At 37.9% G+C, this 24,690-nt stretch overlaps 1 protein-coding gene across 2 annotated transcripts; it reads left to right on the top strand.

Moving 5' to 3' along the window:
* The first annotated feature begins 6 nt into the window (after positions 1-6).
* GYG1 (glycogenin 1) lies at positions 7-16,279 on the top strand. 2 transcript variants are annotated; one of them, XM_038145804.1, is made up of 8 exons: positions 7-140; positions 3,467-3,602; positions 5,477-5,651; positions 5,961-6,123; positions 9,587-9,713; positions 12,823-13,042; positions 13,667-13,717; positions 13,941-16,279. In XM_038145804.1, exons 1-8 carry the CDS (start codon positions 134-136, stop codon positions 14,100-14,102), a joined length of 1,041 nt encoding a protein of 346 aa, XP_038001732.1. In that variant the 5' UTR covers positions 7-133; the 3' UTR covers positions 14,103-16,279. The 2 variants fall into 2 exon arrangements, with proteins under 2 accessions (XP_038001732.1, XP_038001733.1); XM_038145805.1 differs by lacking the exon at positions 13,667-13,717.
* Positions 16,280-24,690: the final 8,411 nt, after the last annotated feature.

The raw sequence follows: 24,690 nt of genomic DNA, 5'->3' as shown, positions 1-24,690 counted from the left end.
CTCGGGGCGGGGCGTCCCCGGCGGCCGCCGCCGCGCCGCCACTGGCCCCGCCCCTATATAAGGGGCGGCCTCAGCGCGGCCCCGACCGCGGCCGTCGCGTCTCCCGCACCGACCCGACCTGCGCTCGGGCACCATGGCAGGTCAGTGTGCGCCCGCCGCTCTTCGCCAGGGCCGCGGGATCGCGGAGCCGCCGCGGGATCGCCGCCGCCGCGCTGTTTTTAGGCAGCCATCCCGGCGGCGAGCGGGCTTCGTCTGGTGGGGGCAGGGACTGCCCGCGGGGGGTTCAGAGCCGTCCCGCCGGGCACCGCCGTGCGGTTGGACAGGATCGGCATGGTGCGGCTCTTTCCGCACCTAGCTCGATGCTCTGCCCCAGGCTCCGTCTCCTAACGGGAGGGATGTCGCCGGCGTGGCGGGGAGCAGGATGGGCCGGAGAGGCCACTGTAGGGGTACAGCGGCTCACAGGGGAAAACCCAGCCCTCTCCTGGAACGCCGGAGAGAGCTTGTGATTTCTGTGTTTTTGATACTTTGCAGTGAGTAGGTCCTTACGGCTCTCCACGTACGTGTCACTTCTTTCTTCCGTTTTTTGTTTTTCTTGTTGTTTGGTTCTTGTTTGTTTGTTTTGGATTTTTTGTTTGTGTTTTTTTGGGGGGGGCTGTTTTCTTTTTTTTTCCTCGATTTTCACCTGAAGTTGTCAGCAAAGTCGGTGTCATGTTCAGGTCTGGAAGCCTGCAGGAAGTCTGCCCTCCGATGCATGTCTTGATAAGATGCTCCTGTGTCTCTAGGAATCCTGTACTCAAAAAATAAATCAGATATACTTGCACCTAACTCCGAGAATAGGAGAAAAGGCAAGCACCTGTGAACTCTGGCTATGCCTAGGACAAATCTTCCAGGGGAAATTTTTAAATGATCTGGGGCAAGCACTCTAATAACCTCTGCACACCGTCAAATGAAAGATCGCTTTTAGCTCAGACTTCCAGGATGCTAGTGGGTGTGTAAGGGCTAGCACAAAAACTCTTGCAAAGAGATATTATAGCCTATGAACTGGGCAGCCAAAGAGTTCTCTGAAGTAGCATGGTTTTGTCTGGGTAAGTCAATTAGGAAGCTGTGCAACTGCCTCTCATTCTATGTGGTTTTGAGGACATAGTCTCACCAAGAGTTCATTATGTTTCAGGCCTAACACTGGCTGCTGTGTAAACACGAGATTCTGTGAAGAAAGTGTTTACAGAGAAGGGGAGAAGGATGAGAACGGAGATCCACACAGCTGAAATACTTGATGTTTTGGTAGAATGGACTAGTCTTTTGCAGATATAACTTCCATAATAAGCACCAACTGGTCTTGCCCGAACTCTAGCGTGGGCTCATGTACTTACAAATTATATAGAATAGAACACTTAGGTATGATATATAGATGATATTGAACACAAACAGGATGATATAGAAGAGATACAATAGAAACTTTAGATATAGAATAAACCACAGTTAATTCGAAACTTTGGAAAATTATGCTGCTTAGATGGTCTCCAGGTTGGCAACATTAACCTCCTGTCAAACAGTTGTAAAGTTTCCTCCTAGAGCTGGGATGCAGTAGGGTGCTTCTTAGCTTTTATTCCATCATTAAATTGACTTTATTTCCCTAAAGACCTTTGTGTGTGTGTGAATATTCAGTTTCAAGAAGATGAGACAGAGTAGAAGTGTACCTGCTAACAGGTCAATGAAGGAAAGATCTGTCTTTCAGTGGCAAGGTCACTTTAAGAATTAGTGCTACACTGCTAGTGCAAAAAAAAAAAACCAAAAAAACCCCAACAAAAACAAACAAACAAAAACCAAACAACATTCAGATTAATATTGGGCACAATCCTCCTTTGTCTACACTGGATTTTTTGTGAGCTGTCTGAGAGAATAGTATCAGACTTCAATGTATTGAATAGTAACATGCAAATTACCTAGTGAAAAACCCTGTCCTATTAGGAGGCTGTTTATACAACTTAAAATATTTCACTCTTGCCCTTTCAAAGAAACATAAAGGTGTTCTGCAGATTTGCTGAATATGAACTAATACAAATAGGTAGCTAAAAGTGAATCGAAACAAAATATCTTTATTCCTGGCATTATAGAAGCTTTTGATCTTTGTGGTTGACCGCTATAATCTAAATCCCTTGGGACTAGTTAGTTTTGCTGCTAAGCAAAATAAAAGGTTTTGTAGCTGGTCTATAGATCTTGCAGACCAGGTTTGCAGAGCTTATAGGCAATTATGGTACATGACTGTCCGTTGTCAACTGTTAAGGGGGTATTAAGTTTAAAAGATACTGATGATGACTGCCTCGTGAGCTTAGGCATTGTGCCAAACAACAATTTTTCTGAAAGAAGTCAGTATTTTATTCTTACTACTAGGCTTGATAGTAAGCCTTTAAGTACTCAGAAATCTCAATCTGATCTAACCTAGTTAACATCTTCTGTAAAGAAAAGAAATCAAAGTTGCTAAAATAAATTTGACTCCTGAAATTCTTAGGAAGAAGCTGTTCTGTTGATAGAGTGAAAATGGATTGGTAGAAAAGAGCATGCTTTGTCAAGTGATATGACTTTGAAAGGAGGTCTACATTAAAATAGTTAACAGTGAACTGAAGAACTTTTATAAGTTGCTTGTTTGCTTTTGTGAGTCCCCCTCTGGCAGTTAAAAAACAACATGAAAGAAGGCAAAGCTTGTATAATATGGCTTCAATAAGTACTATAGGGCAAAACAATGTATCTTAAGCTATATTTAAGATACAGCTGGAACAGAAAACTATAGTACCTCTTTTTGCTCAAAGAGTAAAAATTGTTCCTGCAAGTTCTAAATTGCTTTTTGTATTACTAGTTACTTCCCATTTAAATCTTGCATTCTTGTGACAGAGCTGCAATCATGGGCTGCAGACCAACTAATCTGCGAAATCCTGAGCTAGCAAAACTTAAAACTGTTGCCTAAAATATAATTCAATGCTTACTTTCATTTGAAAATGAATTGCAAGTTTTACATTGCTTTAGCTTCTGGGTTGAGAGCTGAACCTAGACAAACTCTACAAAACCTTACTAACTTTAGGCCAAAAGCAAGCCCACAGACTCCAAACACTTTTTGCATAATAGCATATTAGTGGCCCAAGTAGAGCTCTTTAGAATTTTGGGTTGTCTCTCTACTTTTGGAATGACTTATTTAACCTGTGGGCAAATTTGAACTGGTGCTCTCTTGAAACAGTCTTGATTTTGTGGATCATTTTACTGCATTTTGCCATGTGTAAAGTTAACAATAGCAAATATAGCTATGCAAGCAATCTGCTTCATTGAGTCACGTAGGAAGGCCCTATACACAGAATTAAAGGGCACATCTTAGAGGTCTCACAGCAAGATTACCTAACAATACTAGGTTTGTAATGTATCTGCCTCAGAATAAAGTAGCGGATCATGCTAACTTGACCGCATTGATTTCTTCCAGACCAGTCTTTTGTGACTCTAGCCACAAATGATTCATATGTGAAAGGAGCACTGGTACTTGGTTCATCCTTGCAACAGTATAGAACAACAAGGAAGCTGACTGCACTCATAACTCCTCAGGTCTCAGATCTTATGAGGTAAGGTCACTTACATGCTTCAGACTGCAACAGTTCCTGCTGATGTGCAGGTTGAAAAATGGAAGTTAACTTCCTTAGTAGTAACCCTTCAAAACTCTGGAAGCTAACCAGCTAATTTCAGCAGAACTCAACTTATCTATACTATCTGGAGTTCTGTAAGTTTTTCAAACATGAAACTGTTTGTTTGGTGTGGCTTTTTTCTTCACTACGATGAGTTAAACAAATAGTCTGCAGTTAGGGCTCTGAACCATGACTTGATACTGATATTTCTGCTGGATCTTTACTCTTTTGTAGTCCTGCTTAGAATTGTCCAACAATGTGATATTGCCTGTGCATTTGTTAGTGCTATGTGTGTGCATGTGGAGGTGGGGGCAGGGAATTAGTATTTATTTGTTTTGCAGATATTCCCAATTGACATAATATAATACAAGCTCTATTGAAGTCTAGGAGACACTTCAAATTTTATCATGGGACAAGCAAACAGAACTGAAGTAGCACCAAGTATGTCAAATCAGCAGCTGAACAGAGTCATCTAACAAGGTCACCACAGTACATCAAATGAAATTAAGAGGCAACTGCTTCCTACAGCCTCCTTAGAATAGTCTCACTATGGAGTGGGCTGTATTCTTTCCACATGTAAGAGGGTAAAAAATATAATAAAACAACAGTTGATAACTACGGGAACTACAGATGATAGGTCAAGATTCTCTGCATGGGAAAGTAATTCTGAAAAGAGTTATCAATATATAGACCCAATAGAGAGGTGACTCAATAAAAAAATGCAGTGACTTTCCCTGGAGTCTCCTGGCAGCTAAACGGTTGTATCGCTGTTAAAATGTTGCATATAGGAACATCCACTTCAGCCTACTAGGTGAGTGTGCTCCTCTGAGATGAACCTTAAATGTACCTATGTGCTAGTGAAAGCCACCTAGTACTATGCCTTTAGACCAGTGATACCTATGTACCTAATGGTGTAATTGGAACTTGCATTTCTCACCCTGTCTCCACTAGCAAAGTATGCCTGAAGTTCAGAAGCACTGACCCACCAACTGAGTATAAAGACTGCCTTGCAAGGCAGAGTTCCAAAACTCCTTTAAAAGTTCTGTGGCTTAAATTGTACTGGCAGTTGCTAAGCATTCAAAATATGCTGAAGAACAGTAAGACTTTACTGATGTTTCCTGTTTTAAGCAGCATGAACACCTTAATCTCTTAAACTAATGGTAATGCTCTGTTGATGGTAAAGCAAAGGTTGGATATCTGCCACAAAATTTCACTACACTGCCTGAAAGTTTGTCACTCTTTAGTGAATATGATACGGGTTCAAAACATTTTCTACCCACAGCCATGACTAAGTCAGTCTTGAAAAGACTTCATGGGATAAAGAATGTTTTAGCAATTAGGTCTAGTCAGATGTCTCAAATGTCCCAGATGTCACAAATCCAGAACAGTGTAAGTATTGCATAAAATTGTCTCAGCTGTTTCGGATTCAGCTGCTGTCCTACTCAAGCTAGTCTAACAGCTTCCTATTTCTTAATTGTCTGCTGAGGGTAGGCTTTTAAGTTGCTAGATATCAGAGTCTCGATGAAAAAAAAGCTTAGTGTATGACTTACTGGACTTGATACCAATGCCAACTAAAACTCTGTGGAAGTAAAAAAAAAACCCAAAAGACTTCTTTGTTCCCCAAAATGTGCATATTACAAACTTAATGGCAGACAGGTGTACTTGTGCATGCAAAAATATGCGGTCAACTCTTACTACTTTTCAACAATAGTTGCCAGGTTTCCTGTTATTCCACTTCTCTTTACGGAATCTGTCATGTGGTCTGCTGTTGGAGTAACACTAGAACTAAATCTTGCCAATTGACTCTTCCCCAGGAGAGTGCTGGAAAAAGTCTTTGATGAAGTCATATTGGTAAATGTCTTGGATAGTGGGGATTCAGCACACTTGGCGTTAATGAAAAGACCTGAGTTGGGTGTCACACTAACAAAGCTTCACTGCTGGGAACTGACGCAGTTTTCAAAATGTGTTTTCATGGATGCAGACACAATGGTAAGTGGCTGTGTCTTATGGTACTTCTCAAAGGCCTAGTATCAGGGTTGTTGGATTTTTTTCTGTGTGTTTTTTTTTAAGAGTAGGGATAATAGATGGACTAGTAACAGTAAGAATGTGTGTGCCTTTTAAACTAAATTAACTGTTATGAAGTCTCTGGGGACTATTTCTGTAAAGTATTGTCTTCTGTAAGATGAACACTGATAAAAGAAGTTCCTTTCATGTCTTAGTGTTGATGCCAAAATCCATGAAAAACATGATACCACAATTTGTAACCTAAAAGCATTTTTTAAACTCCTTTACAATTAGGTTTTGTCAAATATAGATGAGCTTTTTGAGAGAGAAGAGCTATCTGCAGCACCAGATCCAGGCTGGCCCGACTGTTTTAATTCAGGAGTTTTTGTTTATCGACCTTCCATTGAAACATACAGTCAGCTGTTACAGTTTGCCACAGAGAAAGGCAGCTTTGATGGTATGTATTAATTTGTATTTCAGTATAAGTTAGACCAAAATGGTGACAGTATTTGGGATGGCTCAGTAACTACATACATCTCATGGGGACTCTGTACGATACAATTCTCAATGTAACTATGCAAAAATTGTATCCTTCTCAGAAATAGAGGCTATTGTTACAATATGTAGTAAAATAACTCTTTTCAGCCTTAATGAAATAAAAACTTAGTTTGGTCTCCAGACTAACAGGTGTAGAATCATAGAACAAGAAATCATATAACAAGAAATGAATCTCCAGTACTATGCTTCAGACATTTCTAATACTCAAGTTGTTCTACACTAACTCAAGCTGCTATAGAAAAAATAGTACTGGTCAACTTCAGCACAGCTTCAGAGAATCAAACATTTGAAGATACAGCTATCTTTTTGTATGCTATGTGATGGCTTCCTGTTCTTATAGGGTGGTGACTGTCTCTTTCCCAATATCAAGTGCATGTGGTAGCCTTGGCTGCTTCCCACTATAGGTTACTTGGGATCTGCCGTTGTACCAGGTTTAAGCTTGAGAAGCCAAATTGAGCTGTCCTGTAAGTCTACTATATCTGTTACTGTTGCAGTAAAAGCTTATATCCCTTAGGGACTGCTATAGTTAAAGGCTTCTGAGTATCACTGACTCCTGTCAATTAATTTCATTATGTAACTACTGTGGTATAAAACAAAGTCTAACTGAAAAAAATATAGAAAACTATGTAAATAAGACCATAAAAAGAAACTCTCAGATAAAAGGTAATGTTGACTTACCTCTCAGTACTTTGTGAAAAGTAAAATATTCAGATGTCACTCCTAGTCTGCAGAATAATCCTTGTTACTGTACGGGACTCTTTTGTGTGGCCTTCTAAAGAACACTGGTTGCATGCTCAATGCTACCCAATGAAAATGAAAATTAATAGTGCCATGTAATAAAGGTCAAAGGTGCAAATTGGTCACCAGCTATGGAAAAATCTGTAGCATAATTCTGAATTGTTGCATTAAAACAAACAAAACCCCCCAACACCAACCAAACACCCTCTCCTCACCCTCTCCCTCACCCCCCTCCCCCAAAAAAAACCCCCAACCTCCCCAAAAGCAACCAATCAAAAAACCCAAATTAATAGAACTGTTTTTACAATATGCTTTCTGACTTGAATGCTAAAACCATGCAATGGTGAAACTGCCTCTCTCCTAAAAGTAAAGCAATTGTTGCAGCACTTAACAGCAAAAACAGTGGGCTAATTGTTTAGTTATCAAATTTCTAGAACTGTAATTTGTACTTCAGCTTCAAAATCTACTTAGTTTTTATTAAATGGTATCACTGATCTGAGTAATGACACCATGGAGACCTAGACCATCTGTATAAGCTACTGCTGAGCTCAGGAACTTGGTAAGGAGAAAGGGAATTGAAAATTAAATTGACCTAGAGAGTAATAAAAGGGCCTAGGAAACTTAGTAAGAGAAATCTGTGAAGCGTCACTGCTTTTAATGGACTTAAGAGAGATGCAAGCTTAACAACCTACCAAACTACGTGTAGTTGAAGTCAAGCTGCAAGTACCTTGTCTGCAGTAGGAGTAACTAGGGAATAGGAGACCTTCCAGAATATTTCTTGTATGTAACAGCAGACAGCTGCCTCCCATGTAGTACTGTTGTCCAGAAATGGCAGAATGATGGCTACTTATGTAGACATCTACTCTGTCTGTCTAAACTTCACCTTTGCAGATAATAAAGAATATGTCATGCAACTGCTCTAGACACCATCTAAAGTAGTGGATAGAAAAGAAAAGCTTGGTTTTAGAAGAAATCTGGTAGTACTGCTACCTTAAGAATGTTGCTATTGCTTAGACAATCCTCTTGCTCTTTAGCCTGGCATCCAAAATAGTCTTGCTGTATTGTATCTTGATATGTATCTGTAAATATGTAGTTAATATAAGTACTGCCTGTTTTTTCACCTTATGTGTGAGAGCCTGTTGATATAACAATACTCCCGCTGAAGTCTGAATTAGGACAGCTGGATGCTGCTTTCATTGTCTTTGGCACAAAGACATGCAATCTGAAAAAAGGCCAAGGATGTAAACCAATCTGAGCGAGAGAAAGCCCTGTATAGTACGTTAAATACACTGTTGCTGCCCCTTCAGTTCTCTTATGATGGATACACGTTTTTCAAAAGTGCTTTCCTTCCTTTATGCATTGAGAGGCAAGTCAGAGGTTTGAAATTGCTGGACTGAGTCTCTGGCTGTTTCTCACTCTGCAATCTGCATGTATGCTGACAGCTGTAACAGGATACCTAGAATTTATATTTGTCAGTGTACTGTCCGTACATCTAAGTTTATGCCCAGCGTCTAGATACTTCAGCTGCAAAAAGCAAATTCTGCTCAAACAGCACTGATGCTATAAACCTTAATACTGCCCTAAATCGAATCATAGGTCACTAAAAACCTTTTCCTGAGTCAGCAGAGAATGAAACATTGTCTGCTAACTAAGCTATCCATTTACCTGCCCCTCAATGTTACTTGTGAATGCAGTGATAGGTGAAATAATACAGCAAGTGAAAGTCAGAGGACTCCCTTCAATCTCCTTGGTAAGAGGGATTATTACCATTTAAAGACTAATCATATTCATTGTGATAAAGAATGAATGGATGTAGATAAATAGGTTTTTACTTCTCAGTCACTGCTTATAAACTAGTCTACTCTGGCCTGAAGGCTATATTTATTTTTTTAGCTAATCTACTGCTGAGATACCAAACAACTTCAGATTCACCTTAACCTTGTAACAACATCTACTTGCAAACTAAGACATGACCTTTCTGAACACAGATTGTTATCCTCATTTAGTGGTTAGTCAGGAGCTTTTTAGTACAGACTTAGGAACACCTATTATCTGTTAAGGAATTTGATGGAGTTTTACTAGAATCGTCAACAATGACGTTGACAATGTTGAAAAGCAGCTACATGTGCTTTTCTTATCAGATCAGTTTGAAGGTAGATGCATCTGGGACTGCAGGTCTAACAGGCCACTGATCCCTAACTCTGTCAGTGAGATGATGTTAGTCATGCACCTGTAAGCATAAGTAGTAAAACTTATTGCTGCCATTTGATCTTCTGAGCTACAGCTGAGCAGTGCTCAGTTGTACTGTTTTAATGTGGGGTATTTTTGCTGTGTTATACACACTGAACTTAAGCTGTAAAAGAAACTGAATGGCAGAGTTTATGAGCAGCTTCCTATCTTTTAACAAAAGTAACCCCATATATACTATTTCATTCTGTGCATTTTTGGAATATTCAGAGGCTGCAACGTTTACAGGGTTGTTCACAAATAGAATTGTAGTGCTCTGTGCCAGACTTCTACAGGACACAATTACTGCATTACCAACTCTTGCTTAGTAAAGTGACTGAAAAAGATCATCAAACAGCTGTCTGATGCTTGTAGCCTATTAATGCTTTCTCTTTTAGGTGCAGATCAGGGGTTATTAAACACCTTCTTCAGCAGCTGGGCAACAACAGACATGAGCAAACATCTACCGTTTATTTATAATTTGAGCAGCACTTCTGTATATTCCTACCTTCCAGCATTTAAAGCGTAAGTTGAAAACTTCAAGAAGACCTTCAGAGCTTACATAAACTAATTTCTTGTAACAGAATGAACAGGCATGATGTGAGCTTTCACAGGTTTTCTAGATGTAGACTGTTCTTGCCCCTCAAAATATCATTATTTCTTCTCTTAAAAAAGTTGAATTGGTGAAAGTCAAATTCAGCTGTATCTGCAGCTTAAACCACTCATCCCTAGTGATAACACTGAAGTTGAGTAAGCACATTTGACAGGTCACTTGCAAAAGGAAAAACCACTCCTCCAGTATAGGGTACAGTCTAGAACAGTTCTAACCAATTGCAGTAGGCTCTTTAATCAACTTGAGCTGACCTTCAGCATGTCACTGGTGGTATCCTTCCCACTTAGATAACTTGCCCTTTCTTCACTTCAGTTACTTAGGGTATTTAACGACCAGTAGTTACAGTTTCATCTAATCAACCTATACCATTCAAATAAGTGTGGTAAACAAAGATTTGTATCAAGCTAGAATTCTCTCCTAACGGTCTTTCTAGACTTCTGTCAGTTCCTTAAGTAACAGCAAGATGGAACAAAGAATATAGCCAGCCACATATCACTGCATATTTCCTCTGTGACAAAACCTGTACCCTCCCTAGCTAGCAGTGTTAGTGTGGCATGTGAGTAAACTGTATTTCAGAGGCAGGGTTGTTATAACAGTCCAGGAGAAAGGGGCGGGGGGGGGGAAAGAAGGGAAACTGAAGTGTTACACAGAAACTCTTTACCTATTATGAGCTACAGAAGTTGGAGGCAAGGAAGAGGGAAGGTGCCAAGTGCATAAAAACAATCTGATCTCTGAATGACATCAGGTTGCTAGAGTCTAAAGCAGCAGCTGGCATAAGCAGGCTTTGCTGGCTCAAGATCAAGCTATGTCTTGTGATCAGAATACTATTTGGAATCTTGTCATGCTAAAAGTGGAACACTTATTTAAAGAAATATATGCAAGCCTCAGAACGACTAAGTAGCTGGATAGCATTTGATAAACTAACATCTATTGTAAAGTATGCCCTCTTTCCATGGCTGGCTGTTAGTCACATGACCTTAATTTTACAAATCACTTTGTTGCCACAAAACACTAATTGGATCTGGGAGCTCTTGACAAAAAATATCTTTAAGTGATTGAATCAGTTGCTTAACTGAATTCATCAGACCTTCAAAAATAGAATGCTGGAAGTGCAGCCCTTGTAAGTAATATTCCCTACTCAATAGGTGGAACAAGTTCCCTTGGTTAGATCAGCAGCTACACTCCTGATAATCAACAGTTAGAATATAGTGAAATTTAAACCTACTGACAGCAGTAGCTAAGTTTTTTGCAGCTTTGTACAGCGAGACTAGATTTCACAGCAGTCTCGGTAATCCTTTTTCCAAAGGAAAATGCCAATTCATGACAAATGCTCTCTAACTTCAAAACATTGATGAAGGACTTTTCTGGGAGATGTGGAAAGACAGATTAGTTGCTGAGGCCAGTGTGGACATAAAGCTTCCTAACAGTTGAGCTTAAATGCCAAAATAAAGTATTGCAGGTGCAGAAAGTATCTAGAAAGCAGATGCTGAAAACATTGTAGAAGCTTGGCATCTGTTGTTCTGATGGTAAGTGGACAGGATACCAAGAGTATACTTCTCCATTTGCAACAAATGTCATGATACTTCTTATGCATTCTATTGTCTAGCTTAACTTCCCTTGATTTTTGAACAATAAGCTTCCTTAGAACAGCAGCAGCCTAAGATGAAGAAAACCCAGGTTAAATACTGACAGCTGATAAAACTAAGGTAGTCCCCTTATGCTAAATCTTGACTTTTGGGGTTTAAAGTTAAAGCCCAGTAACTGACCTCTTGAAGACACTTTTTTTCCATGCAGTTAAAGCAAATACTTGGCCTTTCACGCACACATGAATCTTCATTCTGCAATAAGATCAGTTGTATTGAAAACATTGAACATGAACATTGAAATATAGACAAGGACCTTAAAATAGTTTGAAACCTACAACCCCATCCAAATGCATACTTGGTTTGAATATTCTATGGCTTTTGAAACACACCTGTATTGTCTCCATACACAAAACTCTTTAACACCTGAGTCCTGGTCAAAATGACCAGCATCTGCTTAATAAAACATTAGGCCAGCTACTTCATGTTACTCTCCATTTCAGTCATATTATGTTGACAAGAAAGCCTAATGTGATACAAACTGAACTAGGTGAGATAGCCACTGTTAGCAGACAGACTAGTATTGCTTGTTCACAAAACTGAATCAAGCTAAAACCCAGCTCTGGAACTGTAGGAGAATGACATGAATGTTGTCTCTTTCAGTGTTAAGTTCTTTACTTGAGAAAAGGTGCATCTCATCTTTATTTTTAATACAAAAGAACATACTGATAACAGCTGGGACAAAGCTAGAAGTCCATATTGAAAATAGAGTTTAAATGGTTTCAAAAAGAAACAAAAACAACCGACTACCAAACCCACGCATGGCTGCCCTAAGGTTATTTAGGAAAGGGTTGTCTAGCAAGACCCTGCTGCACCGAGATCAGGAGTCTTCTGAAATGCCTTGGTTATACAAAGTTACTATTTTGCAGGGACATGGTCTCCTTGCAGCAGAGCCATCCGATGATCCATTTCTACAGGGCTATAAACTGAAAGGGTAACTCTTAACACTGACTGTTCTCTGCATAATACTTGTAATGCTTAACTCTCTGGCTTGCTGACTTCGGAGTAGAGTCTTTTTCACTTTTACAACCAGTTCCGATTGCAACGGCTGCTTGAGACTGCTCTCCCCTGAGCTATGGACATGACCCTAAAGACTTGAGTTGTCTGTAAGTATATAATAGCCCAGACCACTAGGTTTTGGCTGTATTCTAACTAGTGCAATGTAGAATTCAGCTTGCATTTTTTCCGTTGTATCGCAATGCTTTCAGTCCCAATAGGCATTGGCAGATTTAGCATTTAGCCTCCTAAATATATTCATATCTCTGTTTTCTGGACAAATACAGAAGTAACAGGTAAAAAAAAAAGTTATGTCTGCCTGTCAAAGCTCGTTTTCTAGACATATGTACAAACTGACTTCTAAAATTCTTCTGCCCAACAGGTTTGGTGCAAATACTAAGGTGGTGCATTTCCTGGGAAGCACAAAGCCGTGGAACTATACATACGACTCCAGAACAAAAAGCATAAAGGGCAACATGGATGACCCTAAAATAGTTCACCCAGAATTCCTCAACATGTGGTGGGATACCTACATAGCTGATGTTTTACCATTACTAGAACAGCATGGAATTGTTAAAGAAACTACTACAGGGGTAAATATGGTACGTGCTCTAATAATCTTGTACATCCATACCTAAGTATGGGTGACAGGTTATTTACCATTGCATCAATTTCCCTTCCCTCTGTCCATCTCAAAGCATGGGTGTGGTTTACTTTGTGGGATGCAGGGTATTTTAGTTTTGTCCTTTTAAGCTTGGAATAAATAATACTACAAAAGAGAAGCATGCTAGACAGGTCTTGGACATGGCTGTATGCTTGCCTAAAACAAACTATGTACATAGTTAATGTAGCACCAGGTCTTATACTGTAGTAACTTCTTTGATGTAGTAACTTCTTTAATTTATACAGAGAAGGGTCTAAGTCTTAGTGTGTTGCAGCTAATGAGGTTCTCAAGCAGAAGAACCCCAGGTCAGCATGCAAATATGTACATACAGATCTTGCATGGTGAATCACGTTTAGGTATGCCTAGGACAACCAAAGTAATGCTTCTAACTCTAGTTCTCATTCACAGAGTTTAGCAGCCTGCATCTGACTGAGGTCTTCTTAGTCTTAGCTTAGTACATGGACCAGTTTAAGTTCTCAGCCTTTCTAAGACCAAAAGTTATTGACCTCTTCAGATGTGCTTCTCTTGGTAATCTTGCATCTTTCTAACAAACTGTTTGCAGCTATCGGGCTTGGTCTATACTCTGGCTTTCTCTTGTGGCTTCTGTAGAGAGGTATGAAGAACTGAAATTTTACTTTTTTCTTTTTTTTTTTCCCTTGTTAACTTCTGTAACTCTGCTTTGTTATTTTGCTAGGAAAGTTGCACGATCCCTACCCATTGGCAATGCTTGCTACTGTGCATAATAACATCAACTTTGTTGTCCTATTCTATGGCCTGTTGCTGTAGCTTTAGCTATACAAAATACTTCTATATTTTTACTCTACCTTTCCTTTTAGGCAGAAGTTACAGAGGCAGTGTCCCACGTATCAGTATCACCACTATTACCAACTGAATCTTCAGAAGAACGCAAGGAACGGTGGGAACAGGGCCAAGCTGACTATATGGGAGTGGATTCCTTTGACAACATCAAGAAGAAACTTGATACCTACCTTCAGTAGAAGTGCCTGTCTCAAACAGTGGTGATGCAAGGACTTGTTCCAGAACTAACAGCTAGAAAGGTATAGATGGTGGTCAGTTACACTTGCTAGTAGCTTGAGGAAAACTTCTTGGCTGAAGGCCTCTGCAGTGCTACAGATGAAGACTGAGCAAAAGCTAGGAAGCAGAATCCTTGGGCCACCTATTACTGCCCAATTTCCAATTCTCCATACTAGATAAAGCCAGGTATTTTCAGCTTAAATTTCTTCTGTTTTGATCAATTGGCTCAGCATATTCTTTAAACTGGGTTTGTTACCTCACCTCATTAGGTGATTAGCATTGATTCCTTTGCTTGCTGTTTTAGATGTAAAATCTAATTCATGGGATTGCTCATACACTGGAGTGGTAGCCATTCTGCTTTACCATAAATGTATTAATGACACTGGATACATACAGTTGTAACAGTAATAGCACTGCTTTGCTCTTCCAGTCACAATTGCACTGAAATTTTGACCAGGTTCTTACGCACAGTGCCTGCAGCATGGCAGAATGCGTTTTTCAGTTCTGTATACTATGGGACTAGTAAACTGAGTTTTATCTGTTTCTTGCAATGTTGCACTTGATACAAAAATAAAAAGTTGTCATGCATTTCTGTCTTCCCTAAACTCTTGAGCAATTAAAAAAGGAGCTCTAAAGCAGTCTAACTAAAATATTCAACAGGTATAAATATCACTTAAGCTTTGCTGATGCTACTCAAGCTCTCATTAGCAAAAGTCCAGCTCTCAGTTCGTAATTATTTAGAAGTACTTAGTCATTTGCTAGGGAATTGTTTAGGGCCAATCCCCGTATTAACTTGACATATATATAGGACAGGGCACATGAGGAAGTACTTGCTGAAGCTGTTTACATTAGTAACTTGAAGTTTGGGAAGAAGGCATCCTTCTTTCAAGTGACTAAAGAAACACCATCCCTAATGTAAGCCCTGTACACTGAACTTAGTCATAAAAACAACTGTGCTACTACTTTGGCAAAGAAGGATTACATAGCTGCTTAAGTAACTGTACCTACCCTGGTAAGGAAAACTACTCTTTCCATGTATAAAGACAGTAAAAGAAAGTGCTTTTTTTGCCACACTCGGGCTACACGTACTCCAAGACACATGGAAAAGCAGTAAAAATAAAGCATGCTGATGACAGACAGAGATTGGCTGTCATCTGTACTAAGGTTTTCTATCCTTCAGTCTAAAATCTAAACAGAACAAAATCAGCGTATTTTTGACAGCTGTACCTTGCACAAATCCAGAAACACTAAGAAAATATTACTTCCTTATTTCCTAGTAAAGGAGGATTTTGGCTGGAATTTAGTGATGGTGTTAAATCTTGAGCCTAGAGATAAAATAAATGATCAACAAGCTCTCACCATTTGCTGGTAAAGCAGAAGACATAATATGAACATAAGGGTTGGTCTATTTTAACTTGTTTTCACTACTTAATTCCTCTATGATTTAGTTTTTCACCATTTAGAAAAAATGCTAAGATGAGGTCCAAACCAAAGTAGCTTGTAGCTACTTAAAAGAACATAGTCTCTGAACTCCAGGTTGTAACTAGCCCTTTCCTGTATGAGTTTTTCTTTTGCTGTGTTTTTTTTTTTTTTTTGTTTGTTTGTTTTTGTTTTTTTTTAACAGATAAATTTGAAGTTGTGTGAAAGCAGTAGGGATTTGTAGTTACAGTCTGTAATGACAAAAGTATACTTTATCAAACAAATATTGGAGAGTTCTGCATACTCAAGACTCAAAAACTACTCTATGGAAAATGGTAAAATACTCCTTTTAAGCCAAATAGTCTAAATTGTCCTCCCCTTGTCTGTATTCATACTGAAGAGTAGCGACATTACTTCTTTTTAAGCTTAGTTGGAGAGAACCAACAAGGTATTATTATTACCTGCCTGAAAATTTGGTTTAGCATGTACGTTTCATTACGTTAATACAATAAGATAAGGAGAGATGCTGAATAAGATGAAAACCAGCATGTTTTGGGTTAAAAATATAGTTAGTGAAGAAAGATAACCTGTGAAAAGAATTCTGTTGTAGCCTCTGTAACTCATATTATGATCAAGTGTTTACCACAGCCTCAGGAAAGGTATGACATCTATACGAAATTCTATGCAGTTTATTTTCAATAAAATTACCTTTATATCATTATTTGCCACTATTTCCTTCACAATTGCTGTAGGCAGCTTTTGCAGAAAAGCAGAGATCCCTTTTTTCCCTTGCAATAGCATCACATGATACATCAAGCAGTTTTCTGCTCTAATCTGAACGTACTCAAAACATCACTATACTCTAGACATCATTATTCAGAAGAATCACAGCACTCCTTAGATTGCAACTCAAATACTGGAACTTCATTTGCCATTATGAAGCTTATAATCTAAGATGTTCCTTAAATGGTGACAACTCAGATCAACTCTTAAAAGCTTAAGAAGCATTTTTTCCGTATACGTCTTTATTTTATGTATAGGGTAAGAAACAAAAAAAAGGAATGAAAAACAAATACCCCCAGACAAGCTAACAAAACCCAACCAAAATCAGAACGATAGACTACTAACTCAATCTTTGGAATTAAAAATACTTCCGAAAGCTTACTCCTAGAACATACCGTTCAAACATCACAAAAGAGAATGCCAAAAGCCAAAGACTACTTACAGATCATGAAAAGCAGAAAAAACCCCAAACAGTCAGAACATTAAGGTGTTTAACCACTTGCTTACTGAACAGCTCCATAAGATCAGACAGGACTTTTCTGTGCTCAGCTTTTACATCTTTTCTCTCAGATACATTAATGGCTTTCTTGGGAGAGACCATAAAGCTTAGTACTACCTTCAGTAAGTTATATGTGGCTTTGGAACATGGAAATAATAATCTAATAGATGAAAAAATACTAGTAATTGTTTTTAGTTGTTTTCATAATCATACTAAGCCATTTTACAAAATGTCAGCATATGTTCACATAAGTAATGATGTAGCTTGACTAGCCATAGAAATGGTTTTCTTGCCTGTGAAATTCTTACTTGCAAAATGGACATAACAAAAGGCCAAATCCCCCCTTCATAATTGCAAATTATTTTTCCAGCTTATCTCTAAATATCAAAATCTGTACCAGCAAAACACAAAGAAAGTTTAACTTACATAAACTCTATGCAAAAAAACAAACCAAAACCAAAAAAAAAAAAAAAAAACCAAACCAAAAAATGGCACTCAAAACCCAACTTCAATTAGGTTTAGCTGTTTTCTTGGTTTTTTTTAGCTTTCCAGTGGCATTCAGATAGTGGGGTTCATCCTGTCTTCCATCGTTTGTGTCCATGTAATTCTTTCTCTAACAGACTTACAGTATGCCTTTCTCCATAGCTAAGGTGCTGGCTATCCAAAAATGGCATCAGTTTGATAGTTTGCTTGTTTTTACTTCCTTTCTCACTCCTTTCATTAGCTCACTTGCTCCAAATAGTAGATATCTTCCCTTTATTTCTCAGCCCTTTTCCACTTCCTATGTTTGCAATTCATCTTATAATCAGCAGGTTGATATTTTCAGATATAAGAGATGAAAGGCTTTGCAAGCTTTACAGACTCCATTTCTCTGCTGTCAAGTATACTTCCCAAATCTAAACAGGACATAAGTATAGCAATCTATGACTCCAGTTTGAAGTCTGAGCATCACTGAAGGGAGCAGAATGTTAGGTAAACATATATCAGAAGACAAGAATCAAATGGGAAGAAAGGAACAGACATAAATATTCAGCTAATGCTCAACTGAGATTCTTCAGTGCTGTTTTTTACTCTGTGGTACATGAACAGGTGTAGTTTACCAAATTCTTCCTCCATAAGTCAAGTGGCATGCAGATCAGCATTCCATTAAGACATATGTATGGAAGTGAAAAACATGTCATTTTTCCACTACAAGTGGAAAAGCAGTAAAGGAAAACTGTTAGAAAGCTGGCAGCTATAAAATAATTTGTTTTAATTTATTTTGTAAGGACTACCTCATTCACTGACACACGAGTGGATCAGATTCTAGTTTGCATATAGCACGGTCTTATTGTTCAACGTGTCTATTGAAATTACTAGATAGCATGTTGCAATACATGCCTATGATTCTAGCCTTTTATCAAAAAAAACCTTTGCTTTTACAAAAATCATTGGAGTTCTGTTAAGTAAAATATTAAAACTAAGTGTTTCACAAATTTAAGTACTGCCTTTTTACTAACTCCTGAGAAGTAATTATCAGAGGAACTCCCTCCTGGCACCTGTATATTATTCAGAAATAGAATAAAGTACATTTAAGATGGTATTAATTTTGAATTAAATACCGTCTTTGGACATAGCCTGCAAAAGTAAGAATTCTGACGATGTGTCACTGACCACCTTTTCTGAAACAATCAGTCCAGATGATCTGCTTATCAGGTAATACTAAGATAGAAACATGAAACTAATTAATTTATAGAGGGTTTTGTCTGAAGGAGAAGACACATTATTTACCTTTTATTACCTTTTCACCTCTATAATGAGATGAAATGCTTGCAGATAATGATGCCTTAGGATTTAGCTTTTTTATTTTTCAGATTCTGTACTGCTTTAGGGTATAGTTCAGAGTTTCATATTAAGGGATGGTAAGCTCTCTTCACAGAGTAACTAGACAAGACAATTCCTTTCTAGCTTGGAACCAAGGACACCCACCCAAATCTCGGGCCCAAGAGCATAAACAACATGGACTGAAGAGAGAAAAACAAGAAGGATGGGACTTCATAACCTAAAGCTATAACTGGACAATTAACTCCAATATGCTAATGGACCAGAACTTATAAAAGTGAAAGACCTTGTGACTGGTGGTCCATTTTTTGTGACCATTTTGGGTTCATTTTGGGTGTAGCCCTGGCTGGGCTTGTGGGCAGCCCAAGGTGTATCCATTGAGGCCTTTTAATAAATTCCTACTTTATTCTTTAACTCTATCCAGCCTCTGTTCTAGGTCAGCCTTGGTAAAGCATCAGTTAGAATGCATGAATACATATTTTGGTTTTGAGGGTTTTTTTGTGCTTTCAAGCACTGTCCTAACAAAGCAACCTTTTGAAGAAATGAACGAACACTGGAAAAATTTCAGGAGTTTGTGTGCTCCTAAATTAACATTTAGGAGCAAATTAGTTTTTGTAATTTATTTGAAGTATTTATATTTTGAGCACAAAGACAGCAAAACTGAAAATTAGCATGGGACATGTAACCTGAAGAGAAGTATTATCCAAAATATTAAATATGTTATTTAGGCAAAATACCACAGGATCAAGCTATAAATCAATCAGAGCCTTAACTTCATTAAATATTTTTTGTTTTATTTCTCTTGCTGAAGGTTTTTTTGGTAGCAAAGACTCCTGCTGCAAGTTCCCTCTTCTTGTTCTGAATTTTCAGGATATTTTCTTCTACTGAATCCTTCACAATGAACCAATTAAAAAAATTAAATTAAAAAAAAAAGAAAAACAAAAAAACCCCCACCCAAACCACTGAAATAAAGATGTTATTTTTCTCTAAATGAAAGTTCAGGATGAGAAGTTTAGGTATTCTGGGAAAAAATGCTAGGGGGCTGAGTATCCTAAGTACAGTTGCATTATTTAGTTATTACTTTGTAAACACAGAGAAAAGGATTGTAAAGCAGTTGGAGGAAAAGATGAGGTCTTTTAATTTTTCTGTGCTTTTTTTTGTTTTAAACATTTATTGGAAGGATATCTATATCTTTTTTTCTACTTTTATTAGAAGAGAACCTGGATTCAATTTTTGAAGTAGTATTTTTGTGATGGAATATAAATGAGGCAGGCTAGCTGCTCTTCCACAGCTAAACAAGCTGCTATGACAATGACAAAAGCATTCTACATACCTTCAAGATAATGAACTGTAATAGCCAGGCTAACCGACAGCTATACTACCCCATCTGAGTCACTCCAAATAGCTCAACAGAGACATTTAATTTCTAATATTAAAATCTTACAATCCAAAGCACACTTCAACAGTCACTCCACAATTTAGTTTTACTGGTGAGACTGTGATGGCACAATTATTTTTAAAATACACTAAAGCTTCTTGGAAAAGAATTATTTATTCATAACCAGAAAACTGTTGGGATTGTCTTTTAACTGACCTGAGTAATAACAGCACTATGCTTCTGACCCAGCATGCAACACCTGTCAAAACACTGGTCTTCTGCAGTAGGATTCCAAGCTATTAGTAGCAGCAATGAATAAATTAAATAACCTCCCTTCAAAACATAGTAGCATGCACATGACATCACAAAGCAGATATTGTTCCATCAACATCGTGTTCAACAAATCCTGCCTGCAGATTAATTACTCCCTGCCTAATGTCTTACTCTTTAAGTATTCCACTATAAAGAAAGATTTATATGGTTATATATTCATAACAAGCAGGAACTTCGGGTAAATGCTTTAAAAACAGAGTTTGTCAGGAATCTAGGAGACATCAAAACAATCCTGTTATTTTAATTCTGAAACAAACACTGCATATACTAACTGCCTCAGTATCTGATGGCAAGATCTAAATCAGCTGGACACAGGCAGTTACTTAACAGTAAACTGGAATGTTAAGAAAACCCACGTATGCTTTCATTAGTATATACAATAATCACTATGTTAGGTAAACAAGAAATTTTGCTGAACACAAAACTATAGTGTAGCTGTTACTACTTCTACTTCGGCTGTTAACATTAAATGTGAGGATCTGTGAAATGCCAGGTGTGTGCTCTGCATTTTCCCAGCATGTTTCATCTATCTACAGGTACAGTACTACTAGTTCTCAGAAAATAGATACTTAAATCTACATCAACTCTAATAATGTTCTGTCTCTTACAAACAAGTCTCGTGCAATGGGCTTGCCATGTCACCCACATACTAGAGGTTGTCTAAGAATTCTTCTTGATGACTTGTTTTAGATTCTAAGAACCTCTGATGCCTACACACACTCAGAGACATCAAGCTGCAAGATAAAAGCCAGATAGGTCTTGTTTCTCCAACCTATGATAATAAGCAAAAGAGCAACAAATTATATATTTGTCACTGCAAGATGAACATTCCTGGCAAGCTATATATGGCAAACTGTTCTATTATTAATCTTACCATATGAGAACAACATACCTATGAGAAAAAACAACAGCATTCCCTCTGGAGGAAAGACCTAGCCCAAACATGCAGAAGTATCTTCCATTCTATTTTTGCTGTAGTCAAGAAAGACTGAAGTGTACTACTTTCACTCTTCTCTCATCAGTCCAGCACAGAAAATGTGGATTATAGTACTTCCATACCTTTCTGCAGTATCTCATACAAAGGATACTGTATTTTACATTGGAAAATATAAAAAAACTTGAGCCTTAGAGAAACATCTGTATACGTGTGATACTCTCAGATTAACGGTTTGTATTTCATCCTAAAGGTGAGAATTCTGCATCTATGATTGTATTTAAACAAGCAAACAAACAATTTTAAAAGAGGGGGGAGGGAGAAAGTAGTCTAGTTGGATAAATATTCCTCCCTTGCACTGTGGTATTACACCTCTCAGAGAAGGAACACAGCTCTCCAAGCTACAGTTCTACAATAAATGCACAGAATTTGAAAAACTGATTACTCCACTGGTATTTCTGCTTCTTAAAACCTATTATTGCTGCTAGTGCACTTCAAGGAATGCTAACGCATGAATGACTCTCATTCAGCACTGATTATTCAAAAGTGAGATCATAAAGGATCCTGTGGGCCCAGCTGCTCCTCCATCAAACACAAGCAGTCAACCACTGGCCACTTGGGATGGTTACCATCAGAGCAGCAGGATGAGGAGTCGCTGCTCAGTGGTCTATAGAGGCAGCAAATATATTTGACCCTGGGTTGTTAGGTATACCTACAGACTGTAGATGACTCGGTGTTAGCAATGCTTAGCTTATTTTCTTACAACTGCTTGCCACAATACGATGAATTCATTATACCTCATTCATTATCTTCACAGAAGATTAAAATTATTTTTGCAGTTTCTACAAGTATTCAGAGAATTGTTAAAAAAAAAATAAAGCAGTCAGTGTAGGTCCCTATGGTAGTGTAGGTCCCTTCCAACTGAATGGTTCAATGCAGTCCATACACAGGCAATATTTGTGAAGACACATTGTGATCATGAAAAAAATTCCTTCATGGCAACTGCTCCATACTCTTACTCATACTTAATTTCTTTCATTTATTAAATAAATAGGTTTTGTCTTCATACTGTTACTATCAGTGACCTGATGTCCAAGCTAGTACTTTTTCTTTAAGATTGGCAGTGATGGATGCCCAAGTCCAAAGCTAAACTATTGTTTTAATTTACTCTGTTTCTTTCAAGTGCAGATTTTGTTACAGTTTCCAACTGCCAAAAAACTTGAGAGTTACAGCAGAGGAGTAAACAGGGGAAGGCAGGAAGTGAATAGAGAACCCTTAATCTGGTACAATGACACAACACATGAATCAGTTTTGCTAAGGAAACTATTTTGCTATCAATAAAGGTAATTTACATTTTTATTCTTTACAAGTAAATTTGCATTTCTGAGTGCTTTAATGAAAGGAAAAAAAAAAACTTCCTAATGTATTACCAGTTTCCCATGACCACAAAAGGTAACCTCAGACTAATGTCTTAATTTATAAATAAAATCTCAGTAATAGCAGAAGAGACTAGAGCAAACAAGTACTACATTAATATATACTGTTCCTCAAATTCCACTTTATGGCTTTTGAAGTTCATAAACAACACATAGCCTCATTCAAAAGTATCAGAAAGAAAGAGAGATATGAAGAATGAACAGATAGCATATGCTACACTGTAAGATGTCATACCACTCTGTTAGTAGTACTACTAGCATTCTTTCCACTTACAGCAAATAAATGAACAGCACAAAAATATAGTGTTAAAACAAGATGATGCTAGGGAAACAAATGAAGAAAAGTCCTATTTGTCTTTTAAACAGATACTCATTAGTGTCATTCTTTCTCAGATGGGTTTTCCTCAGAGGTCTTTCTGCCTCTTAGAAAAACACCAAAGAAGCTTCACCTAGATTAGGCCATATCATTATGAACAACCCATTACCCTAGGATCCATTAAAAACACTAGGAAAGCTGCTGTCACATTTAATCCAACTCCACCCACTTTCAGAGACAAAAGCATTATAGTTCAGGACCCTGCTTGGTTGCTTTGGAAACAACAAATTGCTTTCATTCTTTTCTTCTGTGCCATTGACCCATCCAAATGAATAAACGCAAGCCCTGATTCTCTAAAGAGAAAGTAAAAATGTTGAATTTAACAATCCATTCTGGATGACAATAGGAAATAAATACATTAAAATCCTGACCTCTGCATATTTAAAATTCCATTTTCTTTGAGAGATCTTTCTAAAATACCATATAAGGACATGTTTATTTAAAATAACATCAGTTCTACTTACTTCAAACAGTTTTCTATCAGTGACAAGAAAGTTGTGAACTTAGAAACAACCAGACATTTAGCAGCTGGACTCATCCCTCAGTAGTTCTACTAAAGCATGCATAAAAGCGTTTATCTGAAATCAAATTAAGTATTTATCTGAAATGAAAGGCACTTATTTTGACTTACTTAGAGTCCATTCCTACAGATGGCTTTGATAAAGTTCACATCAATTGAGAGAAATCACTGTTCTGTAATAACTTTTAAATGAACTAATCTTGAATTCTGTGAGTAGGCTTTCTTCTAATTTCCATAGGAAACTAAGGGTTCAGCATTTTTAATAGTCACAAACTACAGGGCGATTGAGAGTGCTTTGGGAAGGAGAATTCACAACCAATTTTCCAGGCATACTTCACATTGTCAAAAGTCTGCAAGTCCCCTATCTCCAGGGTATATGGAAAATAGGAACAAAGTACTGGAACTTCAGAGAATAAGGCTTAAGCTATGGACAGCCCCAAGGCAAGTGATCTACCATAGCAATACTCAAAAAGTGAGAAAGGCTTCTCCCAGACATACTGAGGCAAGTAAGGTATGCAAGACCCTTGGCTAGGTATGACAGGGAATAAGGAGGCACCAGAAGCTCTCTTGGGACCAACATGAGAACAAAAGGAACAAGGAATGGGATTTGAGGCAGAAGAACGCTGCTAGTTTTCTCAGTAAGGTTTAGCTATGATGACATAAAGAACCACTAACTAGAAAATGAAAGTAACTGCACCAGCTAAAAAGAAAAAGAATAAAAATCATGATTTATTCTAAAGCATAATGTCTGAAATTAGCTCTTGTGTCTCCACAAAAAGATTTTTAAGGAACAAATTTGTAACCAGCATTTGAAAGAATAATTTCTTCATTAAAAGTTAAATTTAATGTTTCAGAAAACCAATCTCAAAATTATAAGGTTAAAATACAAGCAGAAATATACAAATTCTGTCAGCAAATGAAAGTGAGACAAAGAAAAATGATGTGGCAGACCTTGAGAAACAAAGTCTACAAAGTAAAATAACAATACTGCAACGTTTTTTCTGACAAGTGTTGTATTGAACATATGCCCATTTAGTTTTCCCCTCAAGAGC

Source organism: Motacilla alba, chromosome 9, assembly GCF_015832195.1.
Source record: "Motacilla alba alba isolate MOTALB_02 chromosome 9, Motacilla_alba_V1.0_pri, whole genome shotgun sequence".
Lineage (NCBI taxonomy): Eukaryota > Metazoa > Chordata > Aves > Passeriformes > Motacillidae > Motacilla > Motacilla alba.
The sequence above is the reverse complement of the archived record's forward strand: the minus strand, read 5'-3'. Positions and strand labels throughout refer to the sequence as shown.

What these genes read in the sequence shown, in the direction of transcription:
- GYG1 (XM_038145804.1), top strand. An exon ending in CAGGTCTCAGATCTTATGAG is followed by an intron (nt 3,603 to 5,476) that starts GTAAGGTCACTT and finishes ACTCTTCCCCAG; the next exon opens with GAGAGTGCTGGAAAAAGTCT. An exon ending in TACCTTCCAGCATTTAAAGC is followed by an intron (nt 9,714 to 12,822) that starts GTAAGTTGAAAA and finishes TCTGCCCAACAG; the next exon opens with GTTTGGTGCAAATACTAAGG.